Raw genomic sequence first — 16,992 nt, 5'->3', positions numbered from 1 at the left:
AAAGAAAAACAGGTTCTTACATTTTTTTTGCCAGACCCTTTACTCAGTACTTTGTTGAAGCACCTTTGGCAGCGATTACAGCATCAAGTCTTCTTGGGTATGACGATACAAGCTTGGCAGAGTTGGGGAGTTTCTCCTATGCTTCTCTGCAGATCCACTCAAGGACATTCAGAGACTTGTCCCGAAGCCACTCCTGAGTTGTCTTGGCTGTGTGCTTAGGGCCGTTGTCCTGTAGGAAGGTGAACCTTCACTCCAGTCTGAGGTCCTGAGCACTATGGATGAGGTTTTCATCAAGGATCTCTCTGTACTTTGCTCCGTTCATCTTTGCCTCAATCCTAAGTAGTCTCCCAGTCCCTGCCACTGAAAAACATCCCCACAGCATGATACTGCCACCACCATGCTTCACCATAGGGATGGTGCCAGGTTTCCTCCAGACATGACGTATGGCATTCAGACCAAATGGTTCAACTTGGTTTCATCAGACAAGAGAATATTGTTTCTCATGGTCTGGATAAGAGTTAGGATAAGAGTAAAAGTCTGAACTAAGTTAGAGCTAAGGCTAGAGTTAGGTGTGATTTTGTTAGACGAAATACAACTTCCTTCCCTGCTGTCCCAGATAGTATGCCAATTGAATCTTATACCTCAATATTTTGAACCAAAAGATTAAGAGTGATAAGAGTTAGGTTGAGGATTAGTTAAGAGTCAGCTTAAGACCAGGTCCCAGGATAGGGGTCTCAGTCTTACCCTGACAGGGAAGTTGCATTTGCCCTTGCGTACGGCCTCCTCGTCTGCCTGCCACTGGTGGGGTCTACTGGCCTCCGGCACGTAGGTGGGCTTCTTCCTGCGCAGGCTCTGACGCAGCTTATTCATCTCCGGGGTCTGGGGCTCCCTGTTGCTATGGAGACAAAGACACACAGGGGGGCGAGGTCAGTATGTGTTAAGTGTGCACTCGTGACAGCGAAGGGGCGGGAGGGTGTTATCATAGAGGTGAAACGACAATGACAAGAAATGGCACCTCTGCTCTGAAAGCGAGAGAGACAACTATGGTGGCCCAGAGGGGCAAACCCCATTTTATGGAAATCAAGTGTAGACAACACTGTAACACGTGGAACATTTTAAGTTCCTTGGCGTACACATCATAGACAAACTGAAATGGTCCACCCACGCAGACAGTGTGGTGAAGAAGGCGCAACAGCGCCTCTTCAACCTCAGGAGGCTGAAGAAATTCGGCTTGTCACCCAAAACATTGACAAACTTTTACAGATGCACAATCGAGAGCATCCTGTCGGGCTGTATTACAGCTTGGTACGGCAACTGCACCGCCCTCAACCGCAAGGCCCTCCGGAGGGTGGTGCGGTCTGCACAACGCATCACCGGGGGCAAACTACCTGCCCTCCATGACACCTACAGCACCCGATGTCACAGGAAGGCCAAAAAGATCATCAAGGACAACAACCACCCGAGCCACTGCCTAGTCATTCTGCTATCATCCAGAAGGCGAGGTCAGTACAGCTGCATCAAAATTAGGACCGAGAGACTGAGAAACAGCTTCTATCTCAAGGCCATCAGACTGCTAAACAGAAATCACTAATTCAGAGAGGCTGCTGCCTACATTGAGACCCAATCACTGGACACTTTAATAAATGGACCACTAGTCACTTTAAACAATGCCACTTAATAATGTTTACATACCTTACAATACTCATATCACATGTTTATACTGTATTTTATACCATCTATTGCACCTTGCCTATGCCGCTCGGCCATCGCTCATCCATATACTTATATGTACATATTCTCATTCACCCCTTTAGATTTGTGTGTATTAGGTAGTTGTAGGGGAATTGTTAGATTACTTGTTAGATATTACTGCACTGTCGGAACTAGAAGCACAAGCATTTCACTACACTCATTTTGCTGCTAACTATGTGTATGTGACCAATAGAATTTGATTTGATGATTTGAAATGAATGACAGTAGTGTTTTACACACCTACCACAACCTAGTAATTGAATCCATATTATCATCATTAAATATCTATACAGAATTCTCTCGATTAGATGTGTTTAATCACATCTCCATCAATGTTTAGAGTCAAAAGGCTTACAGGTAGATTAGTCCACAAACCCCAGACGGTCCTTTCAACCTGTGGGCTTTGAACATTGGAATTATTGCCGGATGTAAAACACACACACACACACACACACACACACACACACACACACACACACACACACACACACACACACACACACACACACACACACACACACACACACAATTAGGTCATTCAGCCGGAATACCTGTTTTGCATTGGTAATTTCAACGTCTTCATAATGAAACATGACACTATCAAAACAAGTCCTGTTAAAAAATGCTAATGAGTTATTTTTTGTGGGAGTCAGTTTCTCGCTGTACAAGTCTGAACACTGAACCAGAGAAAGAGAAACATCTCAGAATATCGCACGGCCCGTTTAAAGCGGAACAGACAAATGATCTTACTATCTTGGGCATCTCAGCGATCACGCCCCAAGCTTCGGCATTCCTTTCTCCTGGCTTTTACTAAGTATTTGTCTAGTTGGGGTGTTGAAGTGTTCCCAAAAGTTTGATCAGAAAGTATAATCAGCTGATCTAGATAAAGCTCTTCCAAAGCAATCTGTCAGCCCTGTAGAACTGTTCTCCTCCCTTAAAACACACAGGCCAAGGTTTATATACTGACTCAAACACACTACTATTAGATAAGTCTGGGACACACACGTACACACAGCTCTATCACCTTACGGGATGGGTAGCAGGTGTGAGGCATGGCACGGCTGAAGTGAAAGTGTGTGTAAAATCGGGTGTGTGTACACGCACATTGGGATCTGTTTACGGGGTACACTCAAAGTGTGTTTACTCATCGCTGGCATGGCTGGCATGTGGCCTCTGCCAAGAGTGGCATGTCCCTCAGAGGCCCGGGAGGGAGGGGTGTTTCTGGGCAGCATGCCGGCAGCGTGGCACCTGGCCGGCGCCCCCTCTGGAGCAGGTGCAGGGGGGTGGCTGGCGTCAGATGGCCACCCAGGGAAGGAGCAGTGGAGTGGGCTTAGCACCCTGCCACAGGCCCTGGGACATGGGGGACCAGTCCAGCCCAGGGAGGGCCCAGGGAGGGGCCAAGGCTCTGAGTGTTGTGCTCCAGTTTCAGGGCTGATCTAATCGACTTGCTATGAGGTCATGTGACCTAACGGCTGAGCTCCTGCCAAGGAGGCCGCAGAGGGACAGAGGGGAGGGAAACGAGAAGTATGGAGAGAGAGAGAAATAGATAAAGGGAGAAACGGTAACAGAGAAGGAGGGGAATGAGAGAGTGGGAGGGAAAGTGTCAGAAAAGGAGAGGAAAAGAGAAGTGGAAGAAAAGATGAAGAGGGAGGAGGGAGGGAGGAGACTTTGACATCTCAATCTCATCTGATTGAGGTCACAGTGTTGCTGCTTGCTTCTCTCTGCCAGGGTATCAACCCCCTACACCCAGCGCCCTGCCACTCACCCCAGTCAGTACAGACCCAGCATTCAGAGGGCGGCACACTGGCACTGCCATACCAAACTACAGCCAGAGTGCAGTGAAGGAAACGTTGACAACACTTCATCCACTTTTACACCTCAACCTCTCACATTTACCGTCTAACTTCTCATAATCCTAGACCACTGTAGCTTTACAAAACATGCATCTCCACGGCTGAGTACAGACAGACACTGACACTGACACAGACACAGACGTGCACTCAGGCCCAAGTCTCATTCAACGCCTTCCTGCAATGAGAACCAGCTGGAGTTCACAGTTCAGCACAACAACAAAAAGTAAAGAAGAGGGAGAAAAGAGAGTGGGAGTATCCCTGTCTACAAATCACTCACATAAATAAGACACACATGCATATTAATTGCACAAAAAATACATACACACACACACATATTTGTTTTACTATCTTAGTGGGGACCAAACAATTGATTTCCATTCAAAATCCTATTTTCCCTAACCCATAAACCTTAACCTAACCCTAACCATTAACCTAACCCCAAACCCCTAACCTAACCCTAACTTCTAACCCTAGCCCCTAAGTCTAAAATAGCCTTTTTCATTGTAGGGCTCGGCGAAATGTCCCCTGAATATTCCTTTTGAGGATAGAAAAACACCCCAAAAACACACACACACACACACACAGTATAGGTCTATGCCAAGTTTCAACTACGAACAAATAGTTGCACCTCGCCCAATATTTTCATTTGAAGACATCTGGAGTACATTGTACTGGGAAAGTGTGTTTGGTCGGGGAATGACTAGTCTTTATTTTGTTTACCGTAGACTGAAGTCATCCTCCCGGTTTGCTCCCTCCCTCACCCCGTTTCTTACTTCATGTCTCTCTTTCTGACTCTCTTTGCCTCTCTCTCTCTCTCTCTTTGCCTCTCTCTCTCTCCTCTCTCTTTGCCTCTCTCTCTCTCTCTCTATGCCTCTCTCTCTCTCTTTGCCTCTCTCTCTCTCTCTCTCTCTCTCTCTATGCCTCTCTGCCTCTCTGAGATTCACATTCACAACTAATCAGGCAGGAAACACGTTGTTTAAACACTACTAAAATATTGCACAGCACAGTTTAAGAGACTAATGTAAACATTCTGCACAGCACTCCATGTTTGGCAATGGAGACCTTTGAATGAAACAGTGACAATATAAGAGTTATAGCTTGGGAGTCATGTTTGTTAGCCCAATGTTGATATTACACTGGCGGCAGGAGTGTGTGTGTGTGTGTGTGTGTGTGTGTGTGTGTGTGTGTGTGTGTGTGTGTGTGTGTGTGTGTGTGTGTGTGTGTGTGTGTGTGTGTGATGAGTACGCCCTTCAGCCAGAGCAGCACCATTAGAACAGCATACAGCTCGAGCTTGAGGGCAAACTGTCAGGGCACCAATCACAGCCAATCAAAACAACCAGGAGGAGCCGCCACACAGCTAGCCAATAACACATATACCAGTCCTCACTCACAGACTCCTCCTTCATACACACTCCTCCCTAAAACCCACTGTTTGGCTGGCAGACACAACCACAGCGGCGCTAGAAAAGGCATTGTAACGCGCCAAGAAACCTGTACGAAGAGAAAGCTGCATCTGTCAGCATCCAATGCCAAGTCTAACCCTCCCTGCATCTTAAGGTGTATTGTCTTGTACAGTGTGAGGCACTGTGGGCTTCAGATATACATTCAAATCCAAGAAATAGTATTAGCTTTATTCATTGTCATCCTTATCAACACAAAACAGCAACTATAAATGTCTGTAGACCAGCCGCAAGGACTCTATCCTCTCTCCCCCTCAGATACCCATCTCTCTCGCTCTCTCTATCTAAAAGGTGTGTGTGTGTATTAGTGGTATCTTCTCTATCTCTCTCTCTCCTCTCTCAATCCATCTCCTCTTCCTCTCTCATGTGTCTGTGTCTGAGGCTGCAGGAGGGAGTTGCAGCAGTGGCCTGTCCCTTTAAGAGTGTCTCTCTTAGAAGTGGACCTGCTCCATGGGTGGGAGAGAAAACGACGAGAGAGAGAGAGAGAACGAGAGAGAGAGAGAGAGAGAGAACGAGAGAACGAGAGAGAGAACGAGAGAGAGAGATACATAAATAGAGAGAGAACGAGAGAGAGAACGCAGAGAGAGAGAGATACATAAATAGAGAGAGAACGAGAGAGAGAGAGAACGCAGAGAGAGAGAGAGAGAGAGACAAGCTGCAGCCGTGAGCTGAGAAAGTGACAGTCCTCTCCCACTGTAGGGAAACATACCACCCCGTATGGCAGTCTCCACATGCAACATGGGATTGGGCTGGTTTAGGGGGTGGGTATTATTGTGTGACAGTGTGCATAAGCAACCTGTCTCTCTCTCTCTACATCTCTCTCTCTCTCTCTCTCGCTCTCTGAATGTCTCCCTTTCTTGCCCTGTATCTCTCTGTGCATCTGTTATACAAACCGTGACATGTTGAATACCTCTGTTCTTACACCCTTTTGTCATGATGTTGGCCTGTGGGTAAGGTTATGCCCCCCCCCCCCCCCCCATAAATACCTTTCTCCCTTCCCTCTATCTTGACTCTACAGAGGGACTCTTGAATAGCCTTTGTTAAAAATAGAGAGTCTGGGAACATCAAACAAGTGGAGGGAAAGGAACCATATTTCGGGAATAGAACCAGTTGAAAATATGCGTTGGTACTTAATGAATATGATGTTAGTTCGGTTGTCATCTGAGACATTATGACTGATGACAGGACGACCTAAACTGTATCTGGGAAAGTCTACACATTATAGTTATCAGATTCACATGGAATTGTTGTGCAAGATTTGGGTTTTCATAAGGTTAGGGCTCTGCTCAATCAGTGGCCCGCCCCTGTGAAGAGACATGGGTTATAAACTATGAAACACACCCTTCTCCATCCACTATATAAGCCCTTGACGAAAATGTAACCTTCTGTTCCGGGTACATTAGGACTACGGTCCGATGTCAGAAGGATTCTGATAATAACTACAGAACGAAGCCAACCTCAGAGTGAGCTTTGGTTGTGAATGGTATGAACTTTGAACTCTTATTCGCTACAGAAGTGATACCTCCTAGCCGTTGAGTTAGCAGCGGCCACTGTAAACGTGGGCTAGGAAAGGACGGACAGAGTATCCCGTCAACCACACAACGACGACACTACAACGTTTCCACCAGAGACACTCTTCAAAGGACAAAGGACTCTGTTGGGCAACACGGCCTTCCATCTACCACCAACCTGTTGAAGCGCAGCTCAGAGTAAATATTTATTGCATTTTCCTTTTCCAAATGGGTGGTAATTGAGAATACATAAGATTCTGTATTTACGATAGAGTAGCTGCCTACGGCCCGATAGAGACATCGCTTCTCCCTTTGTTCTTCAGTCTTCCCGGTCTTTCACTCAAACCCAACCCCCTTTTCTTTGTGTAACCAGCTGTCATATCTGTTCCGTCCGCTAGGGACGTTTTCCTTTATGACATAATTTATAATCAAGGTATGATTCATTCTGTGTATATGTAATTCTGTGTGATTAGTTAGATATTTAGTAAATAAATAATTAAACCCAATTTTGTATTGCTGATTCAACTTGTTAGCCAGGGTTCGTGAAGATAACCAAGAATTTACAACTTTCAGATGAGACTGAAATAAGGTGACGATTAATATTGACTGCTATTGATGTAAAATATTACTAGGTCTTTAAGAGTTTATTCGGAAGATAACAGCTCTATAAATATTATTTCGTGGTGCCCCGACTTTCTAGTTAGCTCAATCAGGTAATATTAATTACAGAGAAAGGATTTTATAGAATAGCATGTCATATCACTTAATCTGGCATAGCCAAAGACACAACACTTTTCTAAGATTTTCTCTCCTCTGTGATCTAATCAACCTTCTCCCTATTTCCTTCTCTGTCAGTCTGACCTATATTCCTCCTTTGCATCTCTCCATCACCTCCTCCTCCTCCGTTCACCTTGCTCTACCCACAGATATACAAGCCTGGAATCAGAGCACGAGATTACAGCTACATGGGCTTTCTTTTCTCTCTCAGTCACAGTGCACATAAACCTCTGCGATATTAACAACAGGAATCAGAGAAGTAGAGCAGGCAGGAGTGTGTGTGTGTGTGTGTGTGTGTGTGTGTGTGTGTGTGTGTGTGTGTGTGTGTGTGTGTGTGTGTGTGTGTGTGTGTGTGTGTGTGTGTGCGTGTGCGTGTGTGTGTGTGTGTGTGTGTGTGTGTGTGCGTGTGTGTGTGTGTGTCAGAGAAAATGAAGTAAAAAGATATAAAAACAAGAGCAGTATGCAGTTATGAGAGAAACCAAACGGGGAGAATGACAAAACAAAGATGAGAAAGAGGTGTGTGTGTGTGTGTGTCTGTGTGTGTGTCTGTGTGTGTATTAGTGGTTGGAGGTAGACGATGGCAAACATATGGAGAAAGAGAGAAAGACCATTTGTATTGTTTATTATCCATTTCACTTGCTTTGGCTATGTAAACATATGTTTCCCATGCCAATAAAGCTCCTTAAATTGAAATTGAATTGAAATTGAATTGTGAGAGAGAGGAGGAGTGGGAGGATAGGAAACAGGAAAAACGAGAGACAGATAGTGGTGAAACAGGCTAATAAAACTAGGATGGACTCTAGCATGGAAAATCATCAGTAAAACATTAGAGTTGGGCCACCACACATAAACACACAGCATTGAGGCCCCTCACAGTGGAACATCAGAGTACACACACAAAGATAGTGAATTTAGAGATAAACCATCCTAAATTCATTTGAGAGGAACAGAATTTCAATTTGTCTATGGAAAATGCGTATTCCTGTTCAAGACTTTGGAAGCAGTGTTTGAAACAAAACCACTCCATATAGGGCTTCTCGAGTGGCACGGCGGTCCAAGGCACCGCGCCGCGGTGTTGTCACGCCAATACAACTTGGGGTTTGATCCCAGGCTGTGTCATTAACGGCCGTGACCGGGAGTCCCATAGGGCGGCGCACAATTGTCCCAGCATCGTCCAGGTTAGGGGAGGGTTTGGCCGGGGAGGCTTTACTTGGCTCATCGCGCTCTAGCGACTCCTCCTGGCGGGCCGGGTGCTTGCAGGCTGCCTCCGGTAGTCAGCTGAACAGTGTTTCCTCCAACACATTGGTGCAGGTGTTAAGAAGGTTCGGGGGTTCCGATGACTCGACCTTCGCCTCTCCCGAGCCCGTTGGGGAGTTGCAGCGATGAGACAAGATTGTAATCACGAAATTGGGGTAAAAATAAAACAATATTTTAAAAAACACTCCACATGCACACTAGGTTAGTAGAACATCAGTCTAGTTCATTCAGTAACGGTAAGTCTATAGACGAACAACAGAGTTGACTGAGTTTATTACCGTTACTGAGGTAATATAGTTATCTCGGTAAAGTATCATGGTCTCCCACAGTTAGAAAAGCCTGACCGCAGGGCAGGGAGCAGGGAAAACGTTTATCAAAGCAAATGAGAAATAGACCAACTAGCCGTGGTCAGGGGTAAGCAGCCGCCACACTGTGAGAGACAGCTGATGATTAGGTTCTACTGGACGAGCGTTGCGGGAACGTTCCTCCGGCCATGTCAAAAATAATTTACTGAGGGAGTGGTGAGGAAAAAAACGTCTGTTGTGTAAAAACAGGAACCGTCTTTATGATGTTAACTGCATTCTATTTTTTGTGTGTGTATTTGATGTGGAGAAAGACATTTTATTAATAGATCACATACACACTGTGCTGCGTCAGGATGATCCAATTTCCGGGGCCTCTCGGACACTAAATGTAAATACTGAGCGACCCAGAGCAAGAAAAGAGTCGGCTTGTCCCCACGACAACCGTCTGTTTCCGCTTCCCCCTCTCTCCATTCCACATATCCAACCCCCCCCCCCCCCCCCCACCCCTTCTCTGTGTGTGTGTGTGTGTGGTTGTGGAATGAGGGAGCGGAACCAAGCCCACATAAACGGGGGCAGCAGTGTTTTGACTGCTGTCTGACCCTGGGAGAAGAGGTCGGCCCCACTTCATTCCAGTGATACGCAACTCTGGGGTCAGCGGTCCTTCCTGCTGATGTCACATTAGCCATAGTTCATTTGATACAGAGAAACCCCTGAGGAGAGGACAAGACAGAACTGTTGAGGAACACTGCTAATAGATCATCATCTGTAGTCTGTACTGGTAACACTGAACAAATACAACAGTAATGCTCTGGTGGTTACAGTACACTATGAAGGCCTATACTGTGTACTGGAACGGGATGGTTATGCATATTATAATGAGTGTGGGCTGTGTGCTGGTGCGTGTGTGGGTGGGTGGGTGTGTGTGCGTGTGTGAAAGCTGATGTGGAGAGACAGCTGGAACAGAGGCTGTCATGTGTAAAGGCAGTCTTCAGCCTGACGGACTGACACTCTCTCTAACCAGCACAGACTTCCTGTCTGCCTCCTCTCTACCCCCCACCAACCCGGTTTATCCTCAGTTCACCAGCACTGGGTCCTATTCATTAGGCACCAAAGGGAAGAAAACAGGATGAAACAGGGAGGGAATACCTGAACTTGTCCAATAAGAAATGCAAATTTCCATTTTGCGTAAAAAAATTGCTTGCGGGTGTGTCGTTATGAATATAACCCAGCTCTCTCCACTACTGTCACTATGCTAACTACTGCCTGTAGCACCACCATCCATCACATAGCACCACTCTCTCACCCATCATTGTGTAACTAAACATTGTTTCTCCTCAATCGCGACCATATATCATTCCACCGTCACACTTATCTACAGTACCTTTCCAGCCTTCTCTCTTTCACTGTCTCTCTCTCTTTCCCTGTCTCTCTCTCTTTCCCTGTCTCTCTCTCTTTCCCGGTCTCTCTCTCTTTCCCGGTCTCTCTCTCTTTCCCGGTCTCTCTCTCTTTCCCTGTCTCTTTCCCTGTCTCTCTCTTTCCCTGTCTCTCTCTCCATCCCTGTCTCTCTCTCCATCCCTGTCTCTCTCTCCATCCCTGTCTCTCTCTCCATCCCTGTCTCTCTCTCCATCCCTGTCTCTCTCTCCATCGCTGTCTCTCTCTCCTTCCCTGTCTCTCTCTCCTTCCCTGTCTCTCTCTCCTTCCCTGTCTCTCTCTCCATCCCTGTCTCTATCTCCATCCCTGTCTCTCTCTCCATCCCTGTCTCTCTCTCCATCCCTGTCTCTCTCTCTTTCCCTGTCTCTCTCTCTTTCCCCGTCTCTCTCCCCATTCCCTCTCATAGTTCATCCAGCAGACACTCTCTGTCATTCCACATCTATATTCATGTCACTTAGGCCATGCCGTAATACAATCACCCTCCAACACAGTAACGTGGACCATGTATGCCTTGTGTAGGCTGTGATGGCAGTGTGGGTGACAGCCAGGACTGTGGACTCTGATGTAAGGTAGATTATACTGATACATAACCTCTGACACAACACAAACACATCACACGCGGCGCGCGTGCGCACACACACACACACACATACACACACAGACACACACACATCTGCTCTCTACACACACACACACACACACACACACACACACACACACACACACACACACACACACACACACACACACACACACACAATCTTACCCCCCCCCCACCCACATTTCCAGACAGCGGTGACCCGGATGACCCACAGTGGTGGAAAAAGTATGACCCAATTGTCATACTTGAGTAAAAGTAAAGATACCTTAATAGAAAATGACTCAAGTAAAAGTGAAAGTCACCCAGTAAAATACTACTTGAGTAAAAGTCTAAAAGTATTTGGTTTTAAATATACTTAAGTATCAAAAGTAAATGTAATTGCTAAAATGTATATAAGTATAAATCATTTCAAATTCCCTATATTAAACAATCAAGATGGCACCATTTTCTTGTTTTTTAAATGTACGGATAGCCAGGGGCACACTCCAACACTCAGACATAATTTACAAATTAAGCATTTGTGTTTAGTGAGTCCGCAAGATCAGAGGCAGTAGGGATGACCAGGGATGTTCTCTTGATAAGTGCCTGAATTGGACCACTTTCCTGTCCTGCTAGCCATGCAAAATGTAACGACTACTTTTGAGTGTCAGGGAAAATCTATGGAGTAAAAAGTACATTATTTTCTTTAGGAAAGTAGTGAAGTAAAAGTAAAAGTTGTCAAAAATATTAATAGTAAAGTAAAGTACAGATACCACAAAAAACTCCTTAAGTAGTACTTTAAAATATTTTTACTTAACTACTTTACACCTCTGATGACCGGACGGGTGTGGGGGTCAGAACACACAGGGCATCTGTTATTGTGGTCAGATAGTTGATGTACCTCGGCATGGCAACAGACATAATTAGCTTTAAATAGGCTATGACACAAACACTCCATCAGTCCTTCATGTGGCCCTAATGCAATTAGGAAGAAGAAGCCACAGGCCGAGGGGCTTCTGGGAAGACCACTGCTGAGAAGGTCCAAGGCCCAAACTCAATTAGACTGAACCACAGGCTGGTCAGAGAGTTAGTCAGTTAGTATAATGAGTGATGCTCTGCCCTGGTCTCTGATTGCCTGTCACTCACACTGCTCTGCTGGTCTCTGGGATTCCTCAGCATATAAAGTACATGAATAGGGTGCATCACCACGACAACAGGTGAGGTGGTGGGGCTCTCTGCAAGTAGTTCCACAAACCCACTAATAGAACAGCATATTAGTACTGAACACGCCTAACAACGCAGTCATGGGAATATCTTTAAAGTTGTCACGTTATTTATTATTTATGGCCGTGGAGACACATTTCAAGCGCAAACAGCTAGTGTGAGGGAGGGCGCAAAAAAAAAAAAAATATTAAATGCATTAAGTCATAACGCTTAAAGGCATTAAATGTGCCTTATCACTATTTGTCTTGTTTCTGCAGAGGCAGCATTTTTCTCTCCAGAAGATTAGTAACATTTACAGCTCAGAGCTCTTCCTGAATCCTATTGTAATGTATGGCACAGTAAACAATGTCTTGCTATTCTGCGCGAACGTTGCAAACATAAATGTACACATACATGTTATTCAATCATTGCACCCACACTGCTCGCACGTGTCTGCGTGGCCAGTCTCTAAAATAGAAATTGGTTCTATTTGTGACGCTTAACGCGCTGCAAGTTCTGCCTCTCCTATCTCCTCATTGGTTTTTAGGAGTATATACCCACGGGGGGATTGAAAGATGAACTTAGGGCCACACTCCAGTCGGTTGCGGTAATGCACCTAAAGTTGTTTGCCAACCGCCATGTTAAGTCCAAAATAAGAAGAAGAAGAAGAAGCCTGAAGGAAGGAGGAGAGATGACTAGACACAAATTCGGTTTACCGTTTTATCTGTGGATTAATTGTCGGAGTAGAGGACCTTGTGCATTTCAGGTAAAATTGCCATAAATGTTTCATGCTTTTTGACCTGTCCCCAAATGAATATAATTGGTTCAGAGTTTGTTTTGATATTTCAACCTGCGTGTCGTGATCGCATCTGGTGTGGGGTGGACAAAATCAACGTGTGCAGTCTGGTCAGCATATAAGGCTACAGGACAAAATAACCGTCTGCATGTGTATGTGGATGGGGTCGAGCTTCAGTGTGTGTGTGTGTGTGTGTGTGTGTGTGTGTGTGTGTGTGTGTGTGTGTGTGTGTGTGTGTGTGTGTGTGTGTGTGTGTGTGGACATGTGTGCGTGCGTGCGTGGGATCTTCTGCTCTCTGTTTCCATTATATATACACATCATCGAAGAAGGGGTCGAGTGAGTGTGCCAACTGCCAAGACCGAGTTGGAATTTCCATAGTGCTTCCATAGCAGTGACTTTCCAGTTCTCAAACATACATTCACCCAGACCAGTACTACCAAGCATACATACTGCTAACTAGGAGAGAGCAAATTGACTTCCTATTACAGTCATTACTATGTAGTGCCAACCAAATTTATCAAAGCATCTATCAGAATGCATTTGCAGTACAGATACAGCAGCATTGTCTAAGGAGTGTCATGTATTTACAGTAAAAATACAGCAGCAGTGTCTAAGGAGTGTCGTGTATTTACAGTAAAGATACAGCAGCAGTGTCTATGGAGTGTCATGTATTTACAGTAAATATACAGCAGCATTGTCTAAGGAGTGTCATGTATTTACAGTAAATATACAGCAGCATTGTCTAAGGAATGTCATGTATTTACAGTAACGATACAGCAGCAGTGTCTAAGGAGTGTCATGTATTTAAAGTAAAAATACAGCAGCAGTGTCTAAGGAGTGTCATGTATTTAAAGTAAAAATACAGCAGCAGTGTCTAAGGAGTGTCATGTGTTTACAGTAAAGATACAGCAGCAGTTTCTAAGCAGTGTCATTTCAATTTCTGGCAACAAATCAACCTGCTTTCCCAACCTGCATCTCTGCCAAGTGATCTCAAAATGATGAATCATCAAGGACATCAATATCAAACAGGACAGGAGCAACTTGAGACCAACAATGATCCAGTATTGTCTCTGCCTTTCGGATATGATCACTGAGAGAGACACATGGACATGTCCCAAATGCCACCCTATTCCCTGTGTAGTGCACTACTTTTGACCAGGTCCCAAGTAGTGCACTACATAGGGCACTGGTTCTCAATCCTGGTTCTGGGGACCGAAATGGGTGCACATTTTTGTTTTTGCCCTAGCACTACACAGCACTACTACACAGCACTACACTACACATCAAAGCCTTTTTATGAGTTGATGATTTGAATCAGCTGTGTAGTGCTAGGGCAAAAACAAAAATGTGCACCTCTTTGGGTCCCCGGGACCAGGATTGAGAACCACTAACATAGGGAATAGGGTGCTGATTTGGGATACAACCACAGTGAGACCTGTTAGGGAGCATTGAGGCTTGGGAATAACAAGCTAAAGGGTAACGGTAATACGCTATATGTTTGCAATGTGAAGGTAAGACGTTCTATGCCAGGGACACAGAGCCATATGGTGCAAGTAGAGCCTATGTGCCATGTCACCTTTTCTCATCTCATAGACCTGCTACAAAATCAGAACATTTTGACTTATCATCTGTGTGGGAGTAAATCCTACAACAAGATTGTCTGATGTCCCTCCCTCTTCCCAATGTTAGGGGGGGCAGGTAGCCTAGTGGTTAGAGCGTTGGAACAGTAACCGAAAGGTTGCTAGATTGAATCCCCGAGCTGACAAGGTAAAAATCTGTCGTTCTACCCCTGAACAAGGCAGTTAACCCACTGTTCCTAAGCCGTCATTGTAAATAAGAATTTGTTCTTAACTGACTTGACTAGTTAAATAAAGATAAATGTAATGTCCCTCCCAAACACACAGCTGTGTCCTCATAGCTTAGTCACACTCCTCTTTCCTCTGTCCCTCCCTTTCTTCACAAACACAGGCTAAGCTCTTAGCCAAGGGCCTCTGAGTGAAGATGAGATACACACGCCTGTGTGTGTGCTCCAAGACATGGAGATGAACAACAAAAACACCTAAATCCCCCTGTGCCCTTGGAGCCGGGCAGAGAGAGAGAGAGCGGGCATGGCTGCAGTGGGCGGTCCAGCTGGTCCAGGGTGTTTGTAGGGGCTCCCTAAACAGCAGGACTAATGTAAAAACACGGCAGCCATGTGAAGACCTCTCACATGCTCTTATCTGCCCAGGCTAGACCCAGGCTAGACCCAGGCTAGACGTCAGCCACAGGCTCTCTAATCCACAAGGAGTCATTCAGACAAGAGCAAGTGTGCAGACAGCACTCACATCTCGAACACACACCGCAGGAAATAACGTGTGAAAAACATTTCCCTTTTCTCAACATAAGAGAAGTGTTGCATTGCCAATCACTCAAACAAAAAGAGAAAAACAGTCCCACTTTTCTCCTGTGTCTGCTTAACTTGGCTTTTACTGCTACTTCTTCTTCTACTTCTGTGGTGGTAAGATGACTAAGATTCATCCTTTTCTGCTACGAAAACATCCCTTAGCATTTAATGTCGCACACGCGGCACATAAACAAATATTAGGTCTTTTGGGATATCAATTGAGACTCTAATCTGCTCCATATGGGTGCGGGGGCTAATAGAGCTGCTAAGACTATGAGCTCTCGGAATAAGCTAATAGACGCCCCGTCAGTTTTGACAGCTGCTGAAATGGCTATGGCCAATAATAACCGAGGCTAATGCTATCGCTAACTACAGACACGCTAGAGCTAGGCTATTGACCTGTGTTCACAGCTACTGCAACACATCAGCCTATCCTACTGTAACCCCCCCCCCCCCCCCCAATCCCACCAGCCACAAACACTCACCTTAGCTCGATGGCCTCCCCCATCTCAGCGCTCAAACTCATCTCAGACTAGTGAAAGCAGAAGAAGAGGCAGAGAGCAGTAGAAGAAGAAGTGGAGAGATGATGATGATGATGGGTGTTCAAAAATGCGAAAAAGAGAACGCCCTGAGACTCGCAGCGGCGGCAGCAGCAGCGGAGGAGAATTAAACTAACAGAACATGCGATGAAAATCTGCTTGGGGATCAGAGAGAGAGAGAGAGAGGGAGAGAGAGAGAGAACCACACCTCTTCTTAAGAGATTAACTTGGAGAGAAGGCAACCGACACATTCACACAGACCCCTGTCGCTGTGTGTGTGTAATGTGTGCGTGTGTCTCTAACACACACACACTCCTGTCTGAATTGCCTGTGAGAGGGACGGTTCATCTTCAGCCTCTCCAAAACCTGTCCGAGAGGATGGGAGGATGAAGAGGACAGACAGAGAGACACAGAGAGGATGAGAATGAGAGAGGATGAGAGAGGAAAGAGTGAGAGGGGGAGGAGCGGAGAGGTGATTAGGCTAGCGGTGACACAGTTTCATCCGTCCATCTGTGATAGCCAGTGAGGCTGAAGGCTGTAGGCAGGGGTCTGGGATGGGGGGGTTTTCTGTGCCTGCAGCCTGCCTGGTCACACGTTCACCTCTGCCTGGGAGCCACTCATTCACTAAGCACTATACTGCTCCAAAGACAAGGAAGCAACACTCGCTCTCAGCTTTTGTACACTCTCAGCTGGAGAGATGAAGGGAGAGAAAGAGGGAGGGAGAGATAGCTAGACCTATAAAAATAGACAGTGCGTGAGAGGAGGACAAAGAAAGAGAGATAGCTTCACAAAATGGGAGACAGTTAGAAAGAAGGTGTGTCCATCTGTGTTGTGTAATATAGAGAGATTAGGTTGATAATTCACTGTAGGCAAAGCGTACAGAGATGGGCTGAGCTCTCCCATAAGCCTATTAATGGTATAGTTATTGAACACAATGACCTCACAGGCTGGATGGGAACACATACTGCTCAGATTCCTCCTTACATAACAAAAATGGCTTCCAAAGAATTTAATCAACCAGTGTTTTAACATCACCATCACACCCTAATCATTCCCATGGTAACACTAGCTCTGCTGTTCACCACTCACCAGAGCCCTGTTCTTGCTGTTGATTACACATAGAATTAGAATATAGTCATTATCTT

The 16,992-nt window shown here is 45.6% G+C and overlaps 1 protein-coding gene across 1 annotated transcript in view; it reads right to left on the bottom strand.

Annotated features, from left to right (window-relative positions):
* Positions 1-15,855, bottom strand: part of LOC120018327 (numb-like protein) — a 41,545-nt gene extending 25,690 nt beyond the window's left edge. Inside the window, exons 1-2 of the mRNA XM_038961461.1 lie at positions 15,794-15,855; positions 745-895 (exon numbers count right to left, since the gene is read on the bottom strand). Of these exons, the coding sequence (XP_038817389.1) occupies positions 745-895; positions 15,794-15,834 (192 nt within the window). The 5' untranslated portion in view covers positions 15,835-15,855. The remainder of the gene's footprint in view (positions 1-744; positions 896-15,793) is intronic.
* Between the last annotated feature and the right edge of the window lie 1,137 nt (positions 15,856-16,992).

The sequence above is a fragment of the Salvelinus namaycush genome, chromosome 23 (assembly GCF_016432855.1).
Source record: "Salvelinus namaycush isolate Seneca chromosome 23, SaNama_1.0, whole genome shotgun sequence".
Taxonomy (NCBI): domain Eukaryota; kingdom Metazoa; phylum Chordata; class Actinopteri; order Salmoniformes; family Salmonidae; genus Salvelinus; species Salvelinus namaycush.
This window is presented reverse-complemented; position numbering and strand designations above follow the sequence as displayed.